The sequence below is a fragment of the Lepidochelys olivacea genome (genome assembly GCF_965140295.1).
Source record: "Lepidochelys olivacea isolate rLepOli2 genome assembly, chromosome: 3".
Lineage (NCBI taxonomy): Eukaryota > Metazoa > Chordata > Testudines > Cheloniidae > Lepidochelys > Lepidochelys olivacea.
In genome coordinates this window covers 45,926,423-45,951,704 of record NC_140413.1, presented here as the reverse complement: position 1 = coordinate 45,951,704, position 25,282 = coordinate 45,926,423, and the positions used below count along the sequence as shown (strand labels likewise).

Below are 25,282 nucleotides of genomic sequence, written 5' to 3'. Positions count from 1 at the left end.
CAAAATCTTGTTCTTCACAGGAAATTAGAGAACAAGTTTGATTGGGAACAGTCAACCAAAAATCTTACATAAAAATACATGATACACTATAAAAAAAACTTCACATAATATACAAATGTAAAGACATAACATGGTAACAAAATATTTTTTAGATGTGGTCTTAAAGACTACACATCTACATCTCTTTTCAGAGTACAACAGGTATATCATTGATTTTATGACAATTATTTCTCCAGAGACTTTAATATAGAGAGTTCTTTGTGCACATCACACATGTAAAGCAACATTTTATTTCTTAAACAACATTTTACATCTTGCGTGGAAGCCAAGCTGTGATGCACTCTGACCTCAAAAGCTAAGCAGGTTCAGGCAATTCAGTACTTGGATGGGACACCACTAGGAACATGTATAACCTGCAGGAAGTAGTGCTGGTGAATCAATACTGTATCACTTCTCCCTCTGTCAGTACTGAGCCAATAGGACCCAGGTGTCAAATGGCATGGTACTGGTGAGGACCCTTTCCAATGACATTAAAAATAAATACATCAAGATCCTGACCAAAGTTACCGATAAGTGAGATACTAGGAAAATTCTCGTAAGAGTAAAGGTAGAGTAAGAAAATCCTGGGGTTTTAGCCAGAATTCCATCTACTTGCATTCCACCTCCCTAAATTTTGTCTGCCTTTTTAGCTGGATATAATCTTCTTTACTATTTAACTGTTACTGTTTAGAGTGTTTCTGTACACTATTAAGCAGTTGCTGCTTTCTACTGCCGGGGTTGAATGATTCTTAAATAACCTTTACACCTATTTCACAAAAGGCAAATGTGAGATTTATTCAGTCTAAACTGCTCTGAGATACTTAAATACAAATAGGTAGAGAAGTGTACCATTCACCAGTGACAGATGCTCTAGTTAAGGCTACAAAACTGTTTCCACTGAATTATAACTGTTTTTATATGTTAATTGCTTTTTTGGAAAAAAATTCTCTTTTGAATTGAAGTTTTTTGATATTTGGTCTCAGCCCTGGAAAAAAAAATTCTGGAAAATCTGGGCAAACAGCATTTAGCTATTTGAGTAGTGAGATGGATAGGGAGAAAAAAACCACATTTTTATGACACCAGATTATTGGTTCATCTGATACAAACATCTGAACTTTGGAAGTTAAAATACAACATGGAATTATTCCTAACTGAGGAGTCATGCCTTTGCTCCATTTTGAAAACTTTTCTTTAATTTAGTAGCAGATACTTTCAAAATACCATTTGAAGCATATGCAATTAAAAAAAACAGATATGCTAACAACTATACTGCTCCTATACCATTGATAGCTGTACACACATGCATGCTATAGATATACATGCATAGCAATACAGTACATAAACAGGCTCCAGTCCATCTTTGGCAACTTAAGTGCTTATAAGGTGCATTAGCTATAACTCCTTAGAATGTAATATGCTGCTTACACAGTTAAGATCTTAAAGAAGCTTAAAAATCTTGAGCCTTTGACAAACTGGTGCCTATGAACTTGAACAACACCAATGGTTATCATTTGATAGTCATCAGTCAGCCAAAGCATGTGAAACTGGATACTTCTATTCTTTTCTAGTTTAGCAAGATCTAGGAAATCTAATGCAAAAACTTAAGATCGCACAAGTCAATTAAAAAAGATTGGAAATGTACATATCTTCCAACAGCTATGTTAATGCAGCCTTGTTGTAAATACGTAGTAATTTTTTTATTCCTGTTTTCTTTAACATGTTGCTGATTATGTTAAATATATGCTTTATGTAGACTATGCAACATGGTCAAGTGAGCATGGTACCTTAACTTTTGACTTTCCAGACTTCTCTCTATTCAGAATTTTACAGCCATAACATTGCATTAATGCTGGTTTTGCATTTTGTTATAGAATTCTTGCTGCTTGCCCCTATCACAATGAACATCTTCACCTACTGTAGAAAGCTATTATTTCAAATGATGGGTCTACTGTTGAGAAAATGTACAATATTAAACTAAAGCTTTTTTAGACTTCTGCTGAGGAATGCTGTCCAGATCATAAATATCTTATTTGCTAAAAAAAAAAAAAAAGTCACCTATACTCTTGATGGGAAATAAAAATCTAGCATTTACGTTAAATAGTAGAAGTCTGATCTTCCCCTGCTGTCTTGCACCAAGAACTAATCATCACTCCAAAAAACAAAAACAAACACAAATATATCTGTATGCTACTGCCATCCTTGATTAATCTAGTATTCTCTCATTCTCTGGGTCTCACTCACATTCTAATTTCTTTCTGCATGCCAGACACCAGTTATGGAAAAAATAATAGAAATACAGCTAACGCACTCTTCGCTGGCATTTCAGTGTTGTAAAAGTAAGGAAGTAGTGTTAGTTCAGGGCAGCGTCTTATGCGTTTACAGCATCTTGCAAACAGAGATCCTGAACTAAAGATTTTAGTTACTTTCAACTCTACTACGAGCAGAGCAGCGCAGCGCAGCAGAATAGTAAAATGCAGGAATAGCATGGAGACTGAGGTAGAAATACCAACAGGAGAGGAGGGCTTGAGTCTTTCCCCCACTCAGGCAGGGATCTCATGATAATATGGTATACAAAGTGCAAACTTCCAAATTCATTTGACAAAAAAAAAAAAAAAAAAAAAAAATCAAGAAAAATGGTCTTTCTAAACGGTCTGAGTTAACCACAGAAGACAACAGAAATAGTGCCAAAGTTCTGCTGAAGTTCCATAAATTTACTCTATTTTGCTTCCTTAGGAGAAAAGAAGTGAGGCTAAGATTTTCGAAAGCTGACGAGTGATTTTGGGGAGCCAGAATGAGATGCTTCATAGGGATCTGATTTTATGAAAGTATTGAGCACCTACCCACTGAAAATCAGACCCCTCCTGAGGTGTCAAGCTGGGTGCCCCAAAATGGAGGCACCCAAAAACCACTGGCCATTTTAAAATAGCATGGCCAAAGTTTTTTAATCTGTGTGTGAATGGATTCATTTATAATAACAATTGTGAAAATGTTTGCTTTCACTGATACTCTCCATCAGCGAATAAAAATATCTACTTCCCATAAAACAAATCACTTTCATTCACATAATTGTAGCTGACTCATGTTTACCAGAAAAAGTGAAACTGTTCATTTTAAACACAAATTCACTGTTAAGGAAAGGTATATGGCAGCTTTTAAAAAAATATGCCAGAGGCACAATAATAAATGTTAAAAAAGCAATATTTAGGACCCACTCCTGCAAAGACTAATACATGTACTTACTTTTATGCACTGGATCCCAATGAAGTCAATAGGACTACTCACAGTATGTAGGACTGAACACCTGCTTATGTCTTTTCAGGATTGCAGCTTAAGACAGTCCTTCCATATTATATTCAAAAATAAATCAACATGTCAGCCTATTCCCTCTCCCAATCCCAACATACGGAACATAACTGTTAGAGGTAAGGAAGACAAGTAGCATGTGAACATTCTTCCCAGGGAACAAGCTAAGTGAATTTCAAAGTGAAGATCTGATCCTGCAAGCCTGCATGAGTCTGCCTGCATGGAGTAGCCTACAGAACAGACCAGAATATGTATGAAGAAAGAGCTGTTAAAACAGTAGATGAGACTGTTATACATCTGGTTATAATAATGAACAAATAGATACCTTGAGTCATTCACAAGAAAGTTCTTTAAATTTATATCTTAGAATAATAAGAAAAGACATTTTATTAAAGATGAGCTCAAAAATTTACCTCTAAGAATTCCTTCCTTACAAAGTTATGACATAATTAATCTCACACCTGAGATATGAGTCTGACTGACATCAAGATCAGGCTGACAAAGTTTGACTGAGGATTCCTGAAGAGCGAGCTGCTGCTGAAAGTAGGACAAAAGATCAGCCATCTTGCCATCATCATCACCATCCTCAATGCTAAAGTAAAGAAAAATAAAACAAAACCTGAGACTGGAACAAAACATGCCAACATCTAGTATTCACACTAACCTTTTCTTCACATTTAATATGGTTTCTGATTTGTACTTTGTAATTACTGTGTTTCTTAAGATCAAAGTATGCTATTAGATGACTGTTCATTATTATAACTAGATGACCTCCTGAGGTCCCTTCCAACCCTGATATTCTATGATTCTATGATTCTATAGTCATTAAGATTTCTTATCACATGATGATAATCTAATTTGCCAAGAAAAAAAATTAGAGGCCTAATCAGATTTATTTAGGTTTTGTTAAAACAAGGATGTCTTTTTAAGAGAGTATATTAATCAAAATATTTCTGTAGTTATTTTTCTTTTAATCCCAAACCAAGCAGTTTCGCTGTTTGGATTTTTACATTCACCTGCCGTACTTGCAACACAATCACTGAAGAACTGTACTAGTCTATAAACAGCAAAATATTTAAAGCAATTAATTTATTTTTGTCATCTAAGATGAACAGCACATAAGAAATAAAAGAGCAGCATTACCAGTGAAAAGTAAATTATATTTTTATAGAGCTCATTATAGTAATTATTGTAAGTATTTTCTTTTTTTGGGGGTGGGGTGGGGGGAAGAGTCACTTTTTAAAACTGATCGTGTCCCTTTGTGGCTTTCCTCATCAACATATTGATCTTTTAGAAGAAGTGGTTTGGACAAATCCTGTTATTTGGCATTATTTGGGAAATTAGTTTTATGAAGTAGTGAAAAAGATGGCAACAAAGACACTATGGCCAAGATCCAGAAAGGGACTTTGGCACTATGACACTGAGCATCTAACTTATGACACCTAACTTTTAGGTGCCTAGAAAATCACAGGACCAACACTGATCCACAAAGCCTGAGTGAGGCACCTGGGCTTCTATAGAAGCAATAGGGAGAAGCAAGTACCTTAAGCTTGAAAGCTTGTCTTTTTCACCAATGAAAATTTGTCTAATAAAAGATATTATCTCACCCACTTTGTCTCTCTAACAGACTAGAATGTCATTCTAACTCTCTCTGGCCCAATTAATATTATTCAATTAATGTGGAATAACTTCAATGATTGAGGGGGGTGAGGGAGGGGCATCAAAATACCCCATAGCCCAGTGATTAGGCAACTCACCTGAGAGGTAGCAGATTGCTGCTCCAATCCCTTCTCACCCTCAGGAGGAGGGGGTACTTGAACCAGGAATCTCCCACATCCTGGATGAGTGCCTAATCACTGGGCTAAAAGTTACAATGGAGGTCCTCCTACATGCCCCCCGCAACCTGAGGGGTCCAATCCAGTAGGCACCCTCTGAGCATGCTCACTAGATCAGGCCCCACATGCCACTCAGGTGGCTGAACAACTATTTCCTCAGTTTGTAAATCAGAGTGCATGCTCAGAGACAAAAACTTAGGCACGGAGTGAGTTCAGGTGCCTCTACGGTACTATGGGAGTTCTGTGGATTGTAGTGGTGCCTAAAAACAAGACTTAGGAGCCTAAGTACCGTCATGGATTACTCCCTATGCTGAAGGGCTAATGAACATAATTTAATATGTTATAAAATGACATTACTACAACATAAAGATTAAATCTGAGTTCTCTACAACAGGTGCAACCATTCTACACAGGTGTGTAAATACCCACTCAAACCACATGACTCTACCTAACCTTACTCATGAAGCGCTGCATATATTATTTTTGATTGCCCTTAAGACTAACAAGCTCTCTGTGAGAACACACAGTTTGTGTAGAACTTCCAGAAGCTTACTTATATTTCTCTTTTGCATGTTTAGTTTAATTGGGTTTAATAAGAGAAGTGATGGAATTAAAAAAAACTCCAACTCCAGCTGAAAGAGCTAGAAAAGGATCTTTAAAATACTGTAAAGAGAAGATAGAACTCTGTTTTGGCCTTCTAGGCCTAAGATGGTATGGAGAAAGGGAGTGCTAATTGATCAAACAGCGTTCATTACTTACTTGTATTACTGGAAGAGATGACAACTACTACAGAACATTGTTAGAGTAGCTTGTTATACTTTTTTGCTGATGTGGCATAGAGAACTTTTTAGTTTAGAGAGCAGAAGCACTAATATTGCTAACAAATATTTCTAGAAAGGCATACACTCTGCAGATGTTACTTTAAAAAACAAATAAGGGGGCAGGATAAGAAAGTTGGCTCCAGCTGTGGTATCACTTGGAGTTGGGAAGGGGCAATAAGAAAAAAAAACAATCATTTGAAAGACCACATGGAAGTTCATGTACTTATCAATACACTGAACTGACTAAAGGGGAGTCTCTCAAAGGGGAGGGAAAATACTAGGAATATAAAAGAACTTTATAAAACTCTACTCTATAATCTAGTATTTTTCTTACCTCACTGATGTGATGTTAATGGGGGTTCACTTAAATACCCAGATAGTCCTATACTTGGCTATTACCCTAAGAGGAAAATAAGTCTAACTGCTATATATGTACAAGCCTACAAGTGCAGAATCTCTTGATACTACAGTGTAACTTTCAAGAATCAATATGTCAGCTCTTACTAGCCTAAAAATGATCCTGCCTGTATAGCTTATGGATCTGAATCTCAGGGTAAAAAGTAATATGGTGGCTTCTGTATTTTTAAATCACCCACTAACTATTTTCTGCTAAATTATTTTAATCCCTCAATTTAAATTTGAACTGGCTCCAAACAAATTAAGAACTGCATCTCATTGTATTGTTTGGTACAAAATGTCTTCCCAGGCTCTATATAACTTTCCATAATGCATGCTACTAATTAAATTGAAGTTAAACAAAAAGATGCTTCTCAAACATAAGGTGACTATATTACAAACAGATAGGTGGCACCTTAATGAATGTATTTGGATTAAAAACAAAATGTGTAAATTTGTGCATTCCTGTGCTGCTCAGTGGTAAACTTGGCATACTTACTAGCTCTTTCCAACACCATCACCTTCCGGAGACCACGTATAGGTGATCTTAAACTCTATATCAGGTACAAGTTGCATGGCTAGACGATAAAACTTGATGGCTGAAAACAGAGGTAATATTTACAACTTGGAACACATTTAATGCCTACTCTAGTGATCAAAATTGAGCTTCTCCCGAGAAATGACTTTAGCTGTAACTGTACTGTAACTAAGGCCAGGAAGGCTCTGTGTCATTACACTTTTAAAAAAATTGTTTTTTTCTAAATGGCAAAGTTGCTCATCAGGGTGCCAGATTGGACACTAATCCCATCCCTCCCAGTTGTTTCTTTACTATCAAGTTTAACCTAAACCAATTAGAATAAAAATGGTAATATTAGCAGGGAAGATAGGACCTATTTGACACACTTATCAGGGCTTGAAAATCCACTTGCCCCTTTTGTGGAGAAAGCTTTCCCAGACACATACCATCAGCTTCTACATAATTAATTTTAATTCAATATCTTCTATGGGCATGCCACTTAAGGCTTGATAGGTAAGGGTGTTTTATACACTTAAATTTGATAAAGGCCTGATTTTTTTCCCAAAGGTGTTGGGCACCTAACAACTCTGTTCCAAGGTCCATAAAGTTTCTGTCTTTATGGTTGCGAAGAACTTTGCCAAATATGAACTGTGTGAAAGGATGATAGCAGTGCACTCGAAGTGTGCAGATAGAGGACTCCAGTATCAGATGCTTTCAGATGCTCATAACTTTATCAAGCTACAGCAGAGTGAAAACGGCTCCTATTCAGAACCCTGTAGGTATCAGTGACATAGACAAGGATCAGGTCAATTTCACTTTGTGGCTCAGTGGCAAAGCAACAGCAGTGAAGGCAGGCACTGGAGCTAGTCACTGGGAGGGATCTCTCTTTTAAACGTGCAGAGGCAGAAAAAAGCTGAAAGAAATAGAGAGGAGCAGAGACCATCCCAAAATCTTTGCAAGCAGCCATAAGGCTCTGCAATGAGATGGGGAACAGAGAATTCTCCATCTGTTTCTAGCATCCAGAGAGGATACTTCTAATTTCAGATATTTTCTAACCAAAGGCTCATAACCAAATTGAGTTTCCCTGAATATGAGTTGGGAAAAGCACCCTAGTAGGAATATTAGAATCTGCATCTCTTCTATTAACGGGGCATGGGGAGAGAGAGAGAAAGCAGGTTTATTTTTCAAGTGGGTATTGCCCTTAGGGAGTAAGGACCAACTCTAAAGGGACTTAGGTGTTGCAAGCCAGCATGGTAGCAGGGAGACCCCTAAATTAGCCAATGAGAGAGGTGGGTCCTAAGCCCCACCCTGCTCCTCTCACAGAGATAGGTACCTAAGCTCAGGCAGCAGGGAGGTGCCTATCTCTGCTTGTGATCCACACCTGGGAACCCTTCTCTTGGAATCAGATGGCTTATTTCTTGTGAGAACAAGTTAGGTGTCTGCCTTACTCCACACAAAATGGCTGAAGGAGGAGGTGCTGCTGCACACCTTATAACTTTTAGCCCAGTGGTTACAGCACTCCTCTGGAATGTTGGAGACCAGTTCAATTCCCCACTCTACTTGAGGGGGAGAGAGGATTTGAAAAGGAGTCTCCTACCTCTCAGAAGAGCACTCAAAGCAATGAGATATGGGATATTCTGATGTTGAGATCCTTCAATCGCCACCATTGAAGTTGTTCCATTTTAAATAAATAAACGTCACTGGAGCAGGGGGACTGGAACATGGGTTTCCCACCTCCCTGGTGGGTGCTCTAGCACCAGGCTATAAAGTTATTCTCTCTCTTTCACATCCCACTCCCCTGATTTTGAATGGGACTCAATTGCATAGGTGGCCTCTGAGCATACCTAGCAGATCAGGCCTCATGGCTAAAACAGGTGCTACTCTGCCTATCTTCCCCCACTTTGTCACATTGGGGCTCAGGTAGTGAGGTAAGTGGGGTTCAGGTAAGTGAGGTAAGTGTCTAGACACCTAGTCTGAGGCAGCAGTGTGCATGCCCAGAGTCAGAAACTTAGGTGTCTAGGGAACTTTTAAAGTTAACATTTAGGTGCCTGCAAGGATTCAGTGGATCACAGTGGCTCCTAAATCTGAGGTTTAGGTGCCTAAGTACCTATGTGGAGCTGGGCCCAAGGCCTCTATATTTTGTATTTCTCTTTACCTAGAGGTTTAGTCTTTTACCTACTGGGTGTCTGAGAAAATTTCCATGCCCTGGGTAAAAATGGACAGATGGAAAGAGAGAGCAGGGAGACTAGGTCTGGGAGGGATGAAGGGAGAAATAAGGGAATGGAGAGGCAGAAGGAAAAATGTTAACAGACGTTGAAGACAAAGCTCTCTTCTTGTGTTAGTGACTGCTTACAGTGTGAGAGATGGAATGCACCAAGCCAAAAGTGACTGACCAGTTAAGTTTAGCACATGTATATTCCACTTGTTTCTATTTTAACATTTCTTGAGTAAAGGACCAGGATTTATATAGCTCCACTTCTCTCTGGGGCTTGAGAAGGTGAAAGCCAGAGAAGGAAAGCCTGGCATGCAGGAGAAGGGAAGGAAAACATTGCTACTAAAACAACCCAGGAGGATATCCCAAAGATCAGAACTTCTCTGAAGTCGATGGAGAGATTGCAAGAACATGCTTTAGAGCAGACCTAGTCTTGATTACCCTGTGCACTATATCCATAGAGGGACAGTGTGGCAATGCTGAGCATTGCAAATCTAACTTTTAGGTGCCCTGCTGCCCAGTGTGATCTTTACCCTAGGTGTAACACTAACAGACTTTGGTTGTTGGGGGGCAGGCTCGAACCTGGAACCTCTGGAGCTAAATGCATGAGCCTCTACTGCATGAGTTAAAAGCCACATGGCCCTTAAGTTAAGACTGTAGCAGACTCATTAATTTCTCTCTAAATGGCCTCGGTTCTACTAGTTGGGCCAGAGCACCACACCCAGGAGGTGTGTGTGTTACACAGATACCCAGGCTCCCTATACAATACATGGCGAGAGTTAGGTACATAAGGGATTCACAAAAGGCAGCAAGCTGAGCTGACAACTCGTAAGATAGCCAGTAGTTAGACGCCTAACTCTGGGCCAGAGGGAGGTGCCTATCTCTGCTGCGGATTCACAGCTATGACCCCTCTTCTGGACGTAGATGCCTAAGCCAAGTCAACCCTCTTTCATCAAAAATGAGAGTGAGGGAGACCCTTTACTTTATTATAGCTAGGCTTGACAGGATTCAATTTAGATATATGTTGGTAAATGTTATTTTCAGCTGACATACTGAAATCGATAGAAAAAATATCCATTGGTAACAGCTGGCATGAGTGCAGCCTTCCCTGCACCTTGCACCTCCGTATCACCACCCCACTCTTTCCCTCATTAGCAGGGAGCGTGGGGACCATCCCCATTCAGGAGCTAACAGCAGAGTGGCCTCTCCAAGGAGCTTGTCCTCTTCCTCCTCACAGTCCTGGCTGGGGATCTCTGCTCTGCCTTACCATGCCTGCAGCCTTCCCTGTACCTTGTGCCTCCAGACATCAGGTGTCACTGGTTCTAAGGTCGCACTGTCATGGCCCCATTCCCTCATTCACCAGCTGAATGTATGTGGGGGCAGCCCCCAGACTGGAGCTGTTTAGCAGTGAGGTGGCCTTCCTAATGGCAGGAGGTTCATCCTCATCCATCATGATCCTGGGAGGACCAGGACACCTTCCTGGTGAGGCTGGCCATGTGGCCAGGCCAGGATTATTCAGGTGGGAAGAGTAGAAGCTTGTGTGGCAAAGTGCTACAGCAGCTGCCAAACAGTGCTAGAGTTGCAGATATGACTGATTAACACAGTGTATTGGAGTCAAAGTTCAGGAAGTGCACGAAAGCAATTACATTTATGATAAGGGCTCAACTGCACCAGTTCACTAACAGAGGGAAGGTTTGTCATTTTATGTCAGTAATGAATCAAAAGAAAAACCCTAGAGGAATACTGCACTGTATACCCTGACCTCAGATTCAAAATGAAAGTCTGGAAAAGAAGAGGAATTTTTGCACTGCAAAGTTTGTAAAACAGAAATCTCTGGAAAGGCAGATCATATTGTTGAACATTTGAACATCGTCTCATATGAAACTGAATGAAAGTCAAGCCATGCTTCAACAGAAGCCTGTTTGGAAGAATGAGAACATAAGAACGGCCATACTGGGTCAGACCAAAGGTCCATCCAGCCTAGTATCCTTTCTACCGACAGTGGCCAATGCCAGGTGCCCCAGAGGGAATGAACCTAACAGGTAATGATCAAGTGATCCATCCCGTCACCCATCTCCACCCTCTGACAAACAGAGACTAGGGACACCATTCCTCACCCATCCTGGCTAATAGCCATTAATGGACTTAACCTCCATGGATTTATCCAGTTCTCTTTTAAACTCTGTTATAGTCCTAGCCTTCACAACCTCCTCAGGGAAGGAGTTCCACAGGTTGACTGCGCTGTGTGAAGAACTTCCTTTTATTTGTTTTAAACCTGCTACCCATTAATTTCATTTGGTGGCCCCTAGTTTTTATATTGTGGGAACAAGTAAATAACTTTTCCTTATTCACTTTCTCCACACTACTCAGGATTTTCTATACCTCTATCATATCCCCCCTTAGTCTCCTCTTTTCCAAGCTGAAAAGTCCTAGCCTCTTTAATCTCTCCTCATATGGGACCCGTTCCAAACCCCTAATCATTTTAGTTGCCCTTCTCTGAACCTTTTCTAATGCCAGTATATCCTTTTTGAGATGAGGGACCACATCTGTATGCAGTATTCAAGATGTGGGCGTATCATGGATTTATATAGGGGCAATAAGATCTTGTCCATCTTATTCTCTATCCCTTTTGTAATGATTCCTAACATCCTGTTCGCTTTTTTGACTGCTGCTGCACACTACGTGGACATCTTCAGAGAACTATTCACGATGACTCCAAGATTTCACAAAAGAAGATAAAAAAAGGAAGAAACTGCAGATTTCCCACACAATCTGGTACAGGCATTGTATTTTAACGTGATTCCACTGAATGATGTCTGTGGTTTGAGCTTTTTATTAGTTCTGCTTCACAAGCCTGCACTTGCCCAGAACTTCCGTAGCTGGAAAAAAAAAATACCTGCCTGAAGTTTTCTCTCAGCCCCAAGCTTGCAATGAAGGATCTTTTGAGGGGTGAGAAATTCTCTTTAGTAACTGATGAAACCCCAGAGTTTTCTGGACAGCCAGCAATGAACATCGTTATTCTACACTGATAGGAATAAATCATTAATACTATTCTACTGAAAGCCTCTGTTTTTCTTCAGTGAGGATCGTTTGAATTTGGATCCAAGATGTTGCAAGAGTACAGCCAAATGTGGGAAAACAGTGTTAATCAACAGTGACTCTGTGATATACATGCAACACTTAGTAAAGGACATGAAAGAAATGTATCCGTATACGCTGCACATTCCATGTATTACTCATTGTCTCAGTTCTGGGTGACTACACCTGTTTTCCCCCTCAGTAGTCCAGCAAAGGCATCCACTCTCAGGCTTCCAACTCTCCTGGCCATCACTTCTAGTGGGTGGAGACCCCTATGTCACTCCCTTCTGACAGGAGTATGTCCAGGATGAACAATTCCCTGCCTTCACTGTATTATCCCCAGCAAAGACAGTTTGCCTAAACAGACCTGCCTGCTCTCTCTTCAGAGATAGTTAACAAGAGTAATTGAGACCAGTTGGTCCTTTCAATTCTTCCCTAAGGACTGGTGTCCTCCAGAGACCAGAGATCCTGTGTGTTTTTGCTGGATTATGAAGACCATAAATCAGTTTAAAATTAGGCTATTTATCCAAAAATCCCTTGTCTGTTGGTCCTTGCACAATCCAGTTTGAACTAGTATATGTGCACCTCTTCTAAGGAGTGGCTTCAAAGGGCTGATAATGGAGGAAGTACATTAGCATCCCCCTCCCTTCTAAAGGAATATACTATACCAAAACACCCATACACAATTGCATTTTTAATATAATCTACCCTGAAGATATTACCCATAATTCAATAAGGTTTAACTTAATTCAGTAAAGTTTATCTTAATCCCATAAACTCTGTTCAGGACATTCTCATTCTGTCACAGGCATCTTTTGCATGTACCCATTAATCATGCAATCAAAGCTTACACATTCCGCATACTCAACATATTCATGGAATGTTTTCCAGCGATATTGAAAAATGACAGCAAGCATGAGCCCAATGGGTTTGCAGGTGCCCCTCATTTGTGTCATTATGCTGGTTTTTCTGGCTCAAGGCTGCAAAATTAATTCATATGCATTGGGACTGCATGACAGACTTTCTCAATAAAGATGATGATACAATTACCTCAAAGAAAACAATGAAACTATGCCGGATGGTCAAAGACGCTGGAAACTAGTGAGATCTGTGCTGCAATTTACCTTGTCTTTGTTTATTTTGCGGGGGGGAGGGGAGGAATCAATAGAGCTCGCTGGGAAATGGAGACAAATGCACCATGATACACTGCATTGATACACTGCTTAACTGTGATTTACAAGTTACTTCTGATGTAGATAATGCCTTAAAAGAAGTGGACCTCAAGTCAATGGGATTTAAATGGCAACTTCTTTCATCTGCAAAGCTGGCTTTTGCATCAGAATTTCAAAGCAAACTGAAGGCAACCATATCCACAACGTAGCCAATGGACTCTATGGAAAATAATCTCTTTTTGCCAATCATCTGTCCAGGCACAGATGTCATGCAATTTTAGCAACTATAAAAATATTCTGTGCATTTTTCCTTGCCTAGCAAAAGAGTTCAAACATGATTTTGACTTCTACATGACATGTGAAGTGCCCTTTGACAGTATAACAGCACCTGAATACTGGAAAACTGAAACCTAATCATTGGATTATGTGCACTAACAGTGCCAATAACTTCAACGTTTGTGAAAAGATCATTGTCTGTTCAGAAAAGTTCAAGACAAACGTTGCATGTGCCTCTGAAGACCGCCTTGATTGGCTCAATGTTTTGTACAACGGTAAGGACCTAAGTTTAAATTTGGAGAAGTTTCAAAATCCAGAACTGTCTGCTGCCTGTAGCAAAAAATAATTTTGCAGTCCAATACCTGTAACATAAGCCTGAGACTTTTGTGTGTGCGTGCACGCGTGTGTGCACGTGCTCAAACCTCCTAACTGTGGGAACTGAAGATTCTGGGCAAAATTCTGTGATTGAGGCCTGTCTACATCTAAAACTTAGGTCAATCTAGCTACATCTTTTAGGACTGTGAAAAATTTCACACCCTGTGCAATATAGTTAGGTTGACCTAATCCCCACTGTAGATGCAGCTGTGACCTAAGAACTTCTGGATGCCAACTGCCAGAGGGCACAGGGTACAAGTATCCATGAGTTCACCAAAAGAATGTCATAAGATCTCTAGTGAAAGCCTGTGTCACACTGATCAGTAGCATTGCAAACCATATGTACAGATGCTGTAGAAGAGGTTGGTTGGGGTGTGTGTGTGTGTAATACTGAAAATTACATTTTTAAGGTCTATAACTAGAGATTGTTCACCAGATAGGTAAAAAGCAGGTTTTCTTTCAGGCAAGTAATGTTTATTTATCTGTTTAAATATAAATTAAATATTGTATGGTTCACAAGGGACATCCATTTACAATCTGAGCCAAATGTTCATGAAGGATTGTGAAATCTTCGAAGAGAAAATTTTACAGGAAGAAGTGAACCAGCAATGGAGAGCTGTTTCCAACAAAGAACAATGAACTTTTGGGGGTATAATAAGGGGTATGGAGGTACCTCCTCATTCCTTCAATCTGTGAAGACAAGCTGCTGGCAAGCTTGATCTTATGAGAAGGGATCTCAGTCAAACTCGTTGAAAATATGGGGGGAAAGGACTTGGGGTAAACTATCTTGTAGGAGATAGAAAAATGCCTTGTTAAGTTTGAGCTCTAGAAAGCGTGTTTTGATTGTTTTATATGTAACCATTTGTTTCCACTATTCTCTTTATATCACTTGAATTGCTTTTCTCTGATAAACTTATTCTTGTGTTCACTATATATGTGCTGTGTGTTAAGCAAAGCAGTGACCCTGAGTTGAATCTCACAAGCTGGTATGCCTTATTCCTTTACGCGGCAAGTAAACAAACCGGCCCGGCCCACCAGGGGCTTTCCCTGCACAAGCGGCGGAACAAGTTTGGGAACCACTGTCTTAGACTTTTGAATTAGGCTTATTTTTTTTCCCCTGGACTTTTACTAGAAGGTTGTCTTCTCTTCAGTGGGTATTGGCATCTGGCCAGAGAAAGCTAAGAAGTTATATTGGACTGAGTCTCCTATCACTTACACTGATTAGCCTATTTTTAATGGAGGCAACAGAAAGGTTTGGAAAGATGGGAGTTTGATTGGGAAAAGCCAAAAGGACACAGTGGCAGAGGCCTTTATAACAGAGTCCAGTTCAGATGTCAGCCAGTTCAGGACTTTAACTAGATTGTACAGCTGCCTCATGAACTCTTGCCTTTAAAGTGCCATTAGACAGTAGTTGCTGATATTAATACCTGAACTAGAGAAGGGTTATGTTGTTCAACTTCTTAAAATGCTATAGTACTTCAAAGAAACACTACTTCTATAATTAAAGTAGCGGGTTGCCTAGTTGCCATCCTTGCTTCTCACCCTGATTCAGGCTGAGCCCTCAATGCCACAGTTCCCAAACTACATTAGTAGTATGGTAATATCTCATCTTACTGGAACGAACATAAACCTGGCTGTTACAAGAACTCCATGTGACACTACTATGCAGAACTGAGGTTTGTTACCTCTGCATGAATTAACTTTACCCTATTTGGTTGGCATATAACCCACTAAACTACAGCTGAGATGAAGCTTGTCATTTTGACATGGTTCCATTAAGCAGTTGGCCAAGGAGCTGGAGTCAAAAGAAAAACAGCTAGCCCTATTAAAATAGTTGGACTTTTGACTGCTTTAGGGGGAAAATGCAATACTCTTCCAACAAGATTAGCTGACCAAAGGATCTTCTTAGCGTAAAGTATGGCAATGGCCTTTTAAAAAACACTACTTGATGTAAAACTCTTATACCACTCACGAAATAACTCTGAGACCTCTGGTGCCTGCTAGCAACACAACCCCTAACAATGAAGCAGGAGCCTTCTCTATTATCTCTGATGGAGAGGCTCCTGGAGTTCCCAGCAAAGATTTCCTTTACATACTTTCAGTAGGAAGTTACACAGGCACCATCCAATTGGAGATCTTTTTCCTTTATACATGCTTATGATGATCCAGAATCTCTCTCTAAAGTGGGCAGGACACATGGAATAAACAATAGTGGTACAGATCAGCCTTGACCTGTAAGATCACAGAGGGCTAGGGAAATATTGTTAATAAAACCTCATCCATGTACCTTTAAAACTTATTGCCTGAGCAAAGCAAGGTCCTACACACACATCAAAAGCATTTCTCTGTTTGTATGTATGTAAGCCAGGGGTTCTCATACTTTTGTATTGGTGACCCCTTTCACACAGAAAGCCTCTGAATGCGACCCCCCCCCTTATATATTAAAAACACTTTTTTAATTAACACCATTATAAATGCTGGAGGCAAAGTGGGGTTTGGGGTGGAGGTTGACAGCTCACGACCCCCATGTAATAACCTCATGACCCCTTGAGGGGTCCTGATCCCCAGTTTGAGAACCCCTGATGTAAGCGGTAATTTTAAAACTGCATCAAATCAATTCCAGAATTTCAGGGAATGTTCTAGGCACTACTGGTCAGAACTCTCTTGATTCTGGTGAAAATCAGAAAAGCCTGATTTCCACTAGCCCTGCAAGAGCAGAATTAGATCAGGTGGGCCCAATCAGTTAATTAGGCTGCAAACAGGGGCGCTTTAGGCTGGAGGCAGCTCATTAGAGATGCTCACCTGTGCAGGAAAAGATGGGGAGAGCCTATAAAGTCAAGTAGCAGGGTACAGGCTGGGGCTGAAAAAGGGCAATCAATCTCTGGGAAGAGTTAGGAGTGTTTGGGGGCTGTAGGGAAAGGCAGCAGTCACTCCCTGGGAAGAGTGTTCTTGGAGCTGGTACACCCAGGGAGAGAAGGGGAACCAGTCCAGGAAAAGAGCACTGAGGGCAAAGAGAGGAAGCCCAGAACTGCTCAGCTGAGGGTCCCTAGACTGGAACCCAGAGTAGAGGGTGGACCTGTGTTCCCTTACCAGCCACTGAGATAGTGGTACCGGGGCAGTGAATGGGAAGACTGCCTAGGACTGTTGATGGACTGAACCCCAGAAGGGGGAATAATGAGTGACCTAACCAGAGGGCTGAGTCACAAAAAGGATGCTATGGGTCCTGGAGTGAGAGGAGTTGCTGACCTGAGAGAAAGATAGTGATGCCTGTGACAGCATGCAAATTGTGGAAGAGCGTATCTACCTCTAGAGTTAATCCGCAGAGCATCTAGGAGGCAGCACTGGACCAGGGGTGAGTGGTGTACCCCATGACACTTGGATACAGGGGTGAGGCAATGGTCTCAAGTATAGGGTTAGTGGGCCTTTTGCTTCCTCCCATTTCCTCCCCTCCCCTGGCCAGCCCCCTCTAAATAGAACCCTACTGATTTTGCTGAAAATTGAAAACATACTCATTTTCCACTCTTCACCAAAATCAATAGGGTTCTGACCTGTGCGTCTCTTCCTTTGTTCATGCAGTACCCAGATATAGTTGTGCTGTGTTAAGGTTTTATGGTATGGTATTTGAACACCTCAGCTGGGGATCATATCCTGATTGAAGCATCTGGGTAATCATTCCTATGTTAAATAGCAAGAAGGATAAGTTACTGGAGCATTACTCTCCCTGAACATAGGAGCTAAAGTTACAGCAACCAGGAATAGAACTATAACCTATGAAACTTGAGGTCAGGTAAATCAAGTGCTGTATTAGATGACCATTTTTTTTCTAACCTTTGCTTGTTCATGTTTATTATTTGCTTGTTCATGTTTATTAGTATAAACTCATTCTCTTCTGTTATTTGAATTTATTACTCAGTCTGGAAAGTATGAAGTTGGGTCAAAATAAAGACAACTATTACAACCTATTTATACTAGAGGAAGCTTGCTGGGAACCTGCCGTAAAGCCCTGCTACTGTCTAGTATTAGAATCATGTTCTTGCAACAACCTAATAATCACTGTTTTAAATATGTCTTATTCAAATAGGAATGTCAAGCCCTAGTAGATTTTTACTGAAGGAATGCAGAGGAAAACTTGGACATACCAACTCAGGCTAAGTTGGAAAGTACGAAAACTTAGTAGATTTATAGTTGACTCTAATCAACTATTTTGTGGTTTCATTTGTGTACCAACCTTAGACCACCATGAAACAGTAACTCCTCAGTACATCTGAAACGCATTTTGGTGAGAGCTGCAGTCGACTCTTAACATTTCAAGGGCAATGTCACACCCCATACAAGCCCCATTTCAGGACCTCCTCCCCAGTTAGCACATAAATGCTTTTCTTAATCATCCTGCCTTACAAAAACTAAAGAATGCACTGTCCAAAATTTCCCTTTCTTAGTGTAATACAGTAACTCCTCTGATTTGATTATCAACATGTATCCATTGACTGAGTCTTGAAAATTAGTACTCAGATCTTTAACTGGACTCAATTCAATAGGGTGTGAGTGGAGACAGCAGAGCACTGCCTGCTAGGCAGACAGGTTGCTGCATCTTCTGTCAGTTGAAGCTATCTTAGGGCGAGGCTTCATTCCTACATAAGTCACTGATTAGTTACAGAGGAAAGCATGAATTTTTTTTAAATTAAGAAAATAGGATTAAGAGGTACTGAATTGATAGCCTACACAGCTTTTTATCCACAGCAAATGTAGCATGGTCACAGGTTTGTCTTCCAGTGTAGCTCACGCTTTACCTAGATTCCTAGAGCAGGGGTTCTGAAACCTTTTACATGGCCTGGGTCACTTGGTGTGTCTCATGAATACTTCTCCTAGTCATAATAGCACAGACCTCTTCTCCCATTATCAATCATAACATGTTTGTGGCAACCACAAAGCAGCTGCTTACTGGGAAAAGTAATATAGTAAAAAAACAAACTACAAAGTGAACCAACACCAGCTCTCCAGTCTACCAGCAAGTCTTCCATTGACTGGTTATGGTATGCTGTTCTAAGTGATCCACTCAAGTTCAAACTTCTTGATCCCTTGTATAGCTAGAACTGTCAGAACCTAAGTAATCAATGTACTTTAATCAGTACCACAACTAGTTAAGGTTTTAGTGTGCTGTAGTGAAGCCTCTTTTCTAAGCATCTGGTAAAATATTCTACAGTGCCTAATCAAAAATCAATTTCAATTGTCAAAATAGAAGTACACTTTAAAACTTCTCAACCATGGTTTTAATTTGCTAATGTGCAAAACTAACTTGTAAAGAGTCTCCTACTTACAGATCATTAAAGCTCTACTGTGACAGATGTGACCTGGATATTTGGCAACTGTTTAATGGTCTGTGTTACCAGATGATATCTAAAAGATGTTGTTACTGACACTACAAATGGCTCCAATTCTTATTACCAAGCTTCTGAGCAATCTGGCCCCCTGCAGTTATCTTGAGTCACTTACACTAGTGTAAATTCTCTAATGCAGGGTTCTCAGAACTTTCAACACTAGGCATCATCCTCCATGTTAAATTGTTTCACTATTCCCATTCTCCCCCCCCCCCCATCTTGTTATGCAGAAGAAATTGTTACAATAATCAACTGCAACTGCTAACTCTCAAGTTCTGAAGAGTAACAAGGCATCTTATACTCACCTCTTAAGAACTCATGAGCTTGTCTTTCAGAGGTGAGATTCCACAAGGTTAAACGATGTTATCTATCCACAGGTGATAGCCACTATTTTTGATCACCACAGAGAAACCTCGCTCAGAGCTACAAGACTGAAAGCTTTCAAGGTTTCTGCAGCTAAAGCAGATAGTCTATCAATGTGCTAAATTCCTCTTCAGTTAGGTGCAGGAACCAGTCTCAGGTCTGTCAGACTATCCTGCAATGGCACATTCAGCACTGATAAAACAGTCTTGTGAATAAAGGGGTTGATGGTCCACCTCTTTACCCTCTGTTGGGTACCAGGCTAGTCGTGCCATTGCTGGGCCTGAGGTTCACTCAGATTCTGACTGAATTTGATCGTTCCTGACCAGCTCCTCAGTTCCTTCTAAGTCTGAAACCAGGCTTCAAGTTTCAGGTTCACAAGTTTCTTCTGTGTGTCCAGAAGGCCTATTTATAAGTGTTAATGAATACTTCTACCTTCTCATGCAGGGAAAGAACAGTCATATTCTGCTCCCAGAGAAGAGTTCAGCTCATTTAGGTGACTGAAGATTCGTATGCGGTCATCTTCAATAACTTCATATCTGGTACCCGCAAAAACAGATTACTGATAATTGAGATTAAAGATAATCCCTGCCCCAAAACACTCAGTCTAAGTAGCCAAACATAATGAAAGGTGGAGCACATGTTTTATTGTACAGAAAACCAAAACTCTACCTCATGAGTCACCTCACTTAAATGAGAGTTACCAGTAAAAGGAACCTGTCATCAGAACAATTCAAAGAGTCAATTCACTGGACAGCTTTTGATTATGTTTGCAACGCTTCCTGAAGGTCCAGGTATGGCTTTACAGGTGCTATTAGTAGCAACAGTTCAGTGTAGAAGGGGACATCCTGGCATTAGTTGCAATGGGTTGGAGCTCTCTGATCAGACTGCTGTTCTCACCTGTCATCACCATGACAGTAGTTGTAGAGTTTACAACAAACCATTCTCCTTGAATGTGGAAAGCTTTGACTGCTTCTTGGTACAGCTTTTCAAGAAAGGAAGTCTCCAACAGAACAGTCAAACATACCAGTACGGCAAAGACTGAAAGCTGTGCAGTACCAGATAGTGATTAAATCCTCAAACTGAGTTCTTTAGTCAATTTTCCTAAGCTCTGAAAGCAACTGCTCAGGTTAGTTAGCCACATCACCCATACAGTGCAATTATATTAACAACATACACTTTTCAATGTGGTAGTCACTGTAAGCCCTATAGCTTATGAAGCCATGGCTGTTGCACAGGGAAATGTAACTTTCCGCAATAATATGCGCCTCACGCCAAAGGGGACGTGTGTGACACTTAGTTTAAATCAACACTTGCTGACTTCTGTCAAGGCCTCACGTTTATCTTTCAATGAGTTATTTGATTTTAAATGCTGGAACAATTTTGAAGGCTTCATGTTCTGAGACAACTTCAGGACAGTGTGTGCTGTAGTTATGAATTAGTGTACTTTGTGTCCTGATGTTCTGTCTCAAAGTGTGAAGACTTCAAAGATGCTGGGTCAACATAATGCAGTTTTGGGGGTTTTTTTTGTTTTTTTTTTCTTCCCTGCGCTGCTCTTAGCTAAGGTGACCAGACAGCAAATGTGAAAAATTGGGACGGGGGTGGGAGGTAATTGGAGCCTATATGAGACCCAAAAATCTGGACTGTCCCTATAAAATTGGGACATCTGGTCACCTTATTCTTAGCAATCATTAGGACAAGCAGCAATGGGCTTAAATTGCAGCCAGGGAGGTTTAGGTTGGACATTAGGAAAACCTTCATAACTGTTGGGGTGGTTAAGCGCTGGAATAAATTGCCTACAGAGGTTGTGGCATCTCCATCATAGAAGATATTTAAGAGCAGGTAAGACAAAGACCTGTCAGGAATGGTCAGATAATACTTAGTCCTGCCATGAGTGCAGGAGACTGGACTAGATGACCTCTTGAGGTCCCTTCCAGTTCTATGATTAGAACAACTGTCACTGTCCTTCATGAAACTATCTTTAATTTGCTTGTTAGGCAGAACTTATCTCTACAGACTGAATGACAGATGCAACAGTAAAGTAAGGTTTAGTGTCCTTAGGCCTCAGCAATTACAGCTGACAGACTGTCTGCATGCACAGCTTAGATGCAGCAGAATGCAAGAAGTTTAATAGGACCTGTACTTTTTTTTTTTTTTGAGTAAATTCAGGCACACAAAATATATAATTATAATACTGTTGGGAACAGAGGTTTGAGCAGTCTCCTAATCACTCATCCTGCACTAGACTAAATTGCAAATTGGAGTTCTCAGATTACAGTAATATTGTGGCCTTAAAAGGACATCACTAAGGACTAGTCTACACTAGAATTGCTACAGCAGCACAGTTGTACTGGTGTAGCTGCAATGCTGCTAGTGCAGATGCTTTACGCCAATGGGAGAAAGCTCTCACTCATCAGCATAACTACTTCATCTCCCCAAGCAGCGGTAGCCATAATTCAGTGGGAGAACTTTTCCTGCTGACATAGCGCTGTCCATGCCAGTGCTTACGTCTGTGTAACATACATCGCTCATGGGGGTGGCTTTTCCACTCCCCTGAACAACTTAAGTTATACCAAAGTAAGTGTTCGTGTGTACAAGCCCTAAGGGTTTATCCTTTAAGCGTACTAAATAACTTTTTTGCAAAGTTTTACTGTCTCACCACCTGTGAGGTCCCTTTGCCCCAAGCCATTACATAATCTCAGAAGTTGTGACCCATAATGTAGGGAACCCTGACTCAAGTTCTGACACCCTAGTTGAGCAAGGTACTTAATCAGGTGCTTACCTTTAGATATGCGTATTCCACTGACTACAGTGGGAATATCCGTGTGTTTAAAGATAGGCACATGATTGAGTACTTTATTTAATTGGGACTCAGGTACAGCTCTTTCCCTCCAACTATTCTGAACTTCCATTTCCAGAACTGTGCCAATAGAGGCAGGAACAGGATGGAAGGCTGTCTAAAGGTTGCCTAATTCCTTTAATCTTTCGTTACATGGGAATTTTCAATTTTGGGGGCAAACCTGACAAATTAAAGATTACCAGGTTTAAGTGTCAACCATTTAACACTAAGAAGGCATCTACTAGAAAGCTGTGAACATGTTAAATGTGACATCAGTTTTAAAAATACAGAAGCTAGTTTATGGTTAAACTGAAGGTGTAACTGCATAGCAAAGAAAATAATTATTATGAGTTTTCCTGTTAAAGAAGCTGTACAGGGCCCTGGAAAAATTGCTCTAGACAAATTTTCTGTCTATTGAAACTTGTATGGATACTGCTAAAGATGGCAAAACATTTCCTTGCCAAAAGACAGGGAGAGACTCAGTGTTGTTTTTAGTCTGCTTGCATTCATAATTTTGCTTAATCTTAACTATAGTAATGAGCTTCTTTAGCATTACTGTCTGTTCTTTCTTAGGTTAATTTAGTCTTGGGAGTGCTTGAGTGACTCAAGGACTCCAGTTCTCAAATTGCTACTTATAATTCTCCAGCTATTAATTAGGAGCACACAGCTCTCACTATTTTACTAGCAACTAATAAAAAATGGCTCCTGATCAACCATATAGTAGTTTTCTAAGCACTAGATTTGTAATCTCAGAATTGCATGTTACCTTCATAAAGAGCCCCATTTTGTTCTTGTTCCACAGCCTTCAGGAACAATTCTCTTGCCTGTATAATAAATTACACAGAACATTTAAAAAAATTGTTACAAGCACCCAAGCAAATCCAGTTATCAGAATTTACATCCAAGTTGACAACTCTATACTATGAGGTGGTAAGGAAAATAGTAAAAGCACAATTGCATATAACAACATGGAAGTGACATTCAGGTTCTAACAACAATAACTGAATTTCTGAGCCAACACCAAGTCTGATCCTAAATCTTGCTTACAACAGTTTTAATTAAATCAAGGCATTACGCCCTTATAAATAAGGAATTACGTAACTTCTAGCACCACTATAGCTATGGTTGATATAGTACTCACATTATAAACCCATTTTCATAGGTTTCTAAACTAATAATTCCTTTTTGTTTTAAAAAGGAGTAACTGTGCCATATTTAACTTACCATTTGAATGGAAGCTTATCTCAGGAATGGACAAGCTTTCTAAACTTTTATTGCTTTGCAAAGAAGGATTGATAATTTGTCCATGTCACCAAAATTGGCAGGGGAGGATCTTCATTAACTTGTTTTAAAGTATCACACTTTTGCCTAGAGACACTTTGGCTCTAACTCAGTTTTGTTCTTAAAAACAAAAAAAAGTACAGGGCAATTCTGGAGTGCAAAGCACTTGTGAAAGCAATGCTCAGGAAGTGAGGCAGAAAGCATGGCTGATATTCAATATTCAAATCCACGGAGCTGACCTACAGGAGCAAAAGCACATCAATTGCAAATCCAGTCTGCAACAATAAAAAACAGTGGGAACTGCAAAAGAGTACTAAGTGATCCAAGAAGTCAAGAGTATTGTGGGAGCCATACGGCTATACTATGCTTGGAAAGAACTTTCACAAACTCGGTGAATAGCCAGAGCAAAAAGGGAAATGTGTGGAAGAAGTCAGGAGAGGCAGGGAAAGGAAGGCAGGAGGGCTCTTATTTTCTCTCCCAGTTAAAGAAAAAGGAAATTCCAGTTGAACTTAACCAGAACACACTAGTGATTGACCTAGTTTAGAAACTCTTTAGCTTTCTTAGCGTTTGTACATATTCATTACAAGATGATATGATCAACAAACTTCATGTCATTTTACCTCTGACTTCATTCAACTGGAACACATACATAACACCCACTGTTAAAGGAGGTAGGCCACTATCACTTCACAGTACATATATTTGGTGAAGGAGACAAAGCCAGGCATGAGAAGGAGGAGAAAAAGGGGATAGGGTTTTGAGGAAAGGTGGCAAAAAGTAAGGAACACAGGGCTAAATTCACAAATGGACTTAAGTGCCCAACTTCAACATTTTGGCACCAGTGGCCCTGCTCAGCTACCACCTAACCTTGTAAGTGACTAAACTGCCCCTACATTTTTGTAGAACAAGTCCTCTGGGTGCCTAAGTTTCTGCCTCTGTGCATGCATACTGCTGTCTTACTAAGCATATGGACACCTAAAATCCACAAAGCATGGGAAGATAGGAGTTCCTCTGCAAGGCCCAATCCAGTAGGCTGAACTTGGAATTCACCTATCAGACCAGGGCCCATTCAAAATCCTAGCCAGAGAGGAGGTGGTAGCAGCAGTGCTCACCTTATAACTTTTAGTGGTTAAAGCTTTCACCCAGGACATGGGAGGCCTTGGTTCAATTCTCCCCTCAGGCTGAAGGAAGAAAATGCCCTCAGTCTCTCCTGTTGAAGCAGTTGCACTTTGTATAACTAGTCATTGGAGCTTAGGTACTGAAACCCGGGTATCCCTCCTTCCAGGTGAGAGCCTTAATCACAAAACTACAGAGTCATTCTCTCACTCTCATGCAGGAGAGGGTTCACAGCAGAGAATCCCAAGCAGGAAGCAGCACATTCCTGCAGCCCAGACTTAAGC

At 40.4% G+C, this 25,282-nt stretch overlaps 1 protein-coding gene across 2 annotated transcripts in view; it reads right to left on the bottom strand.

Annotated features, from left to right (window-relative positions):
* Nucleotides 1-25,282, bottom strand: part of FBXO9 (F-box protein 9) — a 39,038-nt gene that overhangs the window by 7,651 nt on the left and 6,105 nt on the right. For both annotated transcript variants that reach the window (XM_084623173.1, XM_084623174.1), the window contains exons 4-6: nucleotides 23,368-23,425; nucleotides 6,894-6,993; nucleotides 3,804-3,934 (exon numbers count right to left, since the gene is read on the bottom strand). In XM_084623173.1, coding sequence (XP_084479299.1) covers nucleotides 3,804-3,934; nucleotides 6,894-6,993; nucleotides 23,368-23,425 — 289 coding nt within the window. The remainder of the gene's footprint in view (nucleotides 1-3,803; nucleotides 3,935-6,893; nucleotides 6,994-23,367; nucleotides 23,426-25,282) is intronic.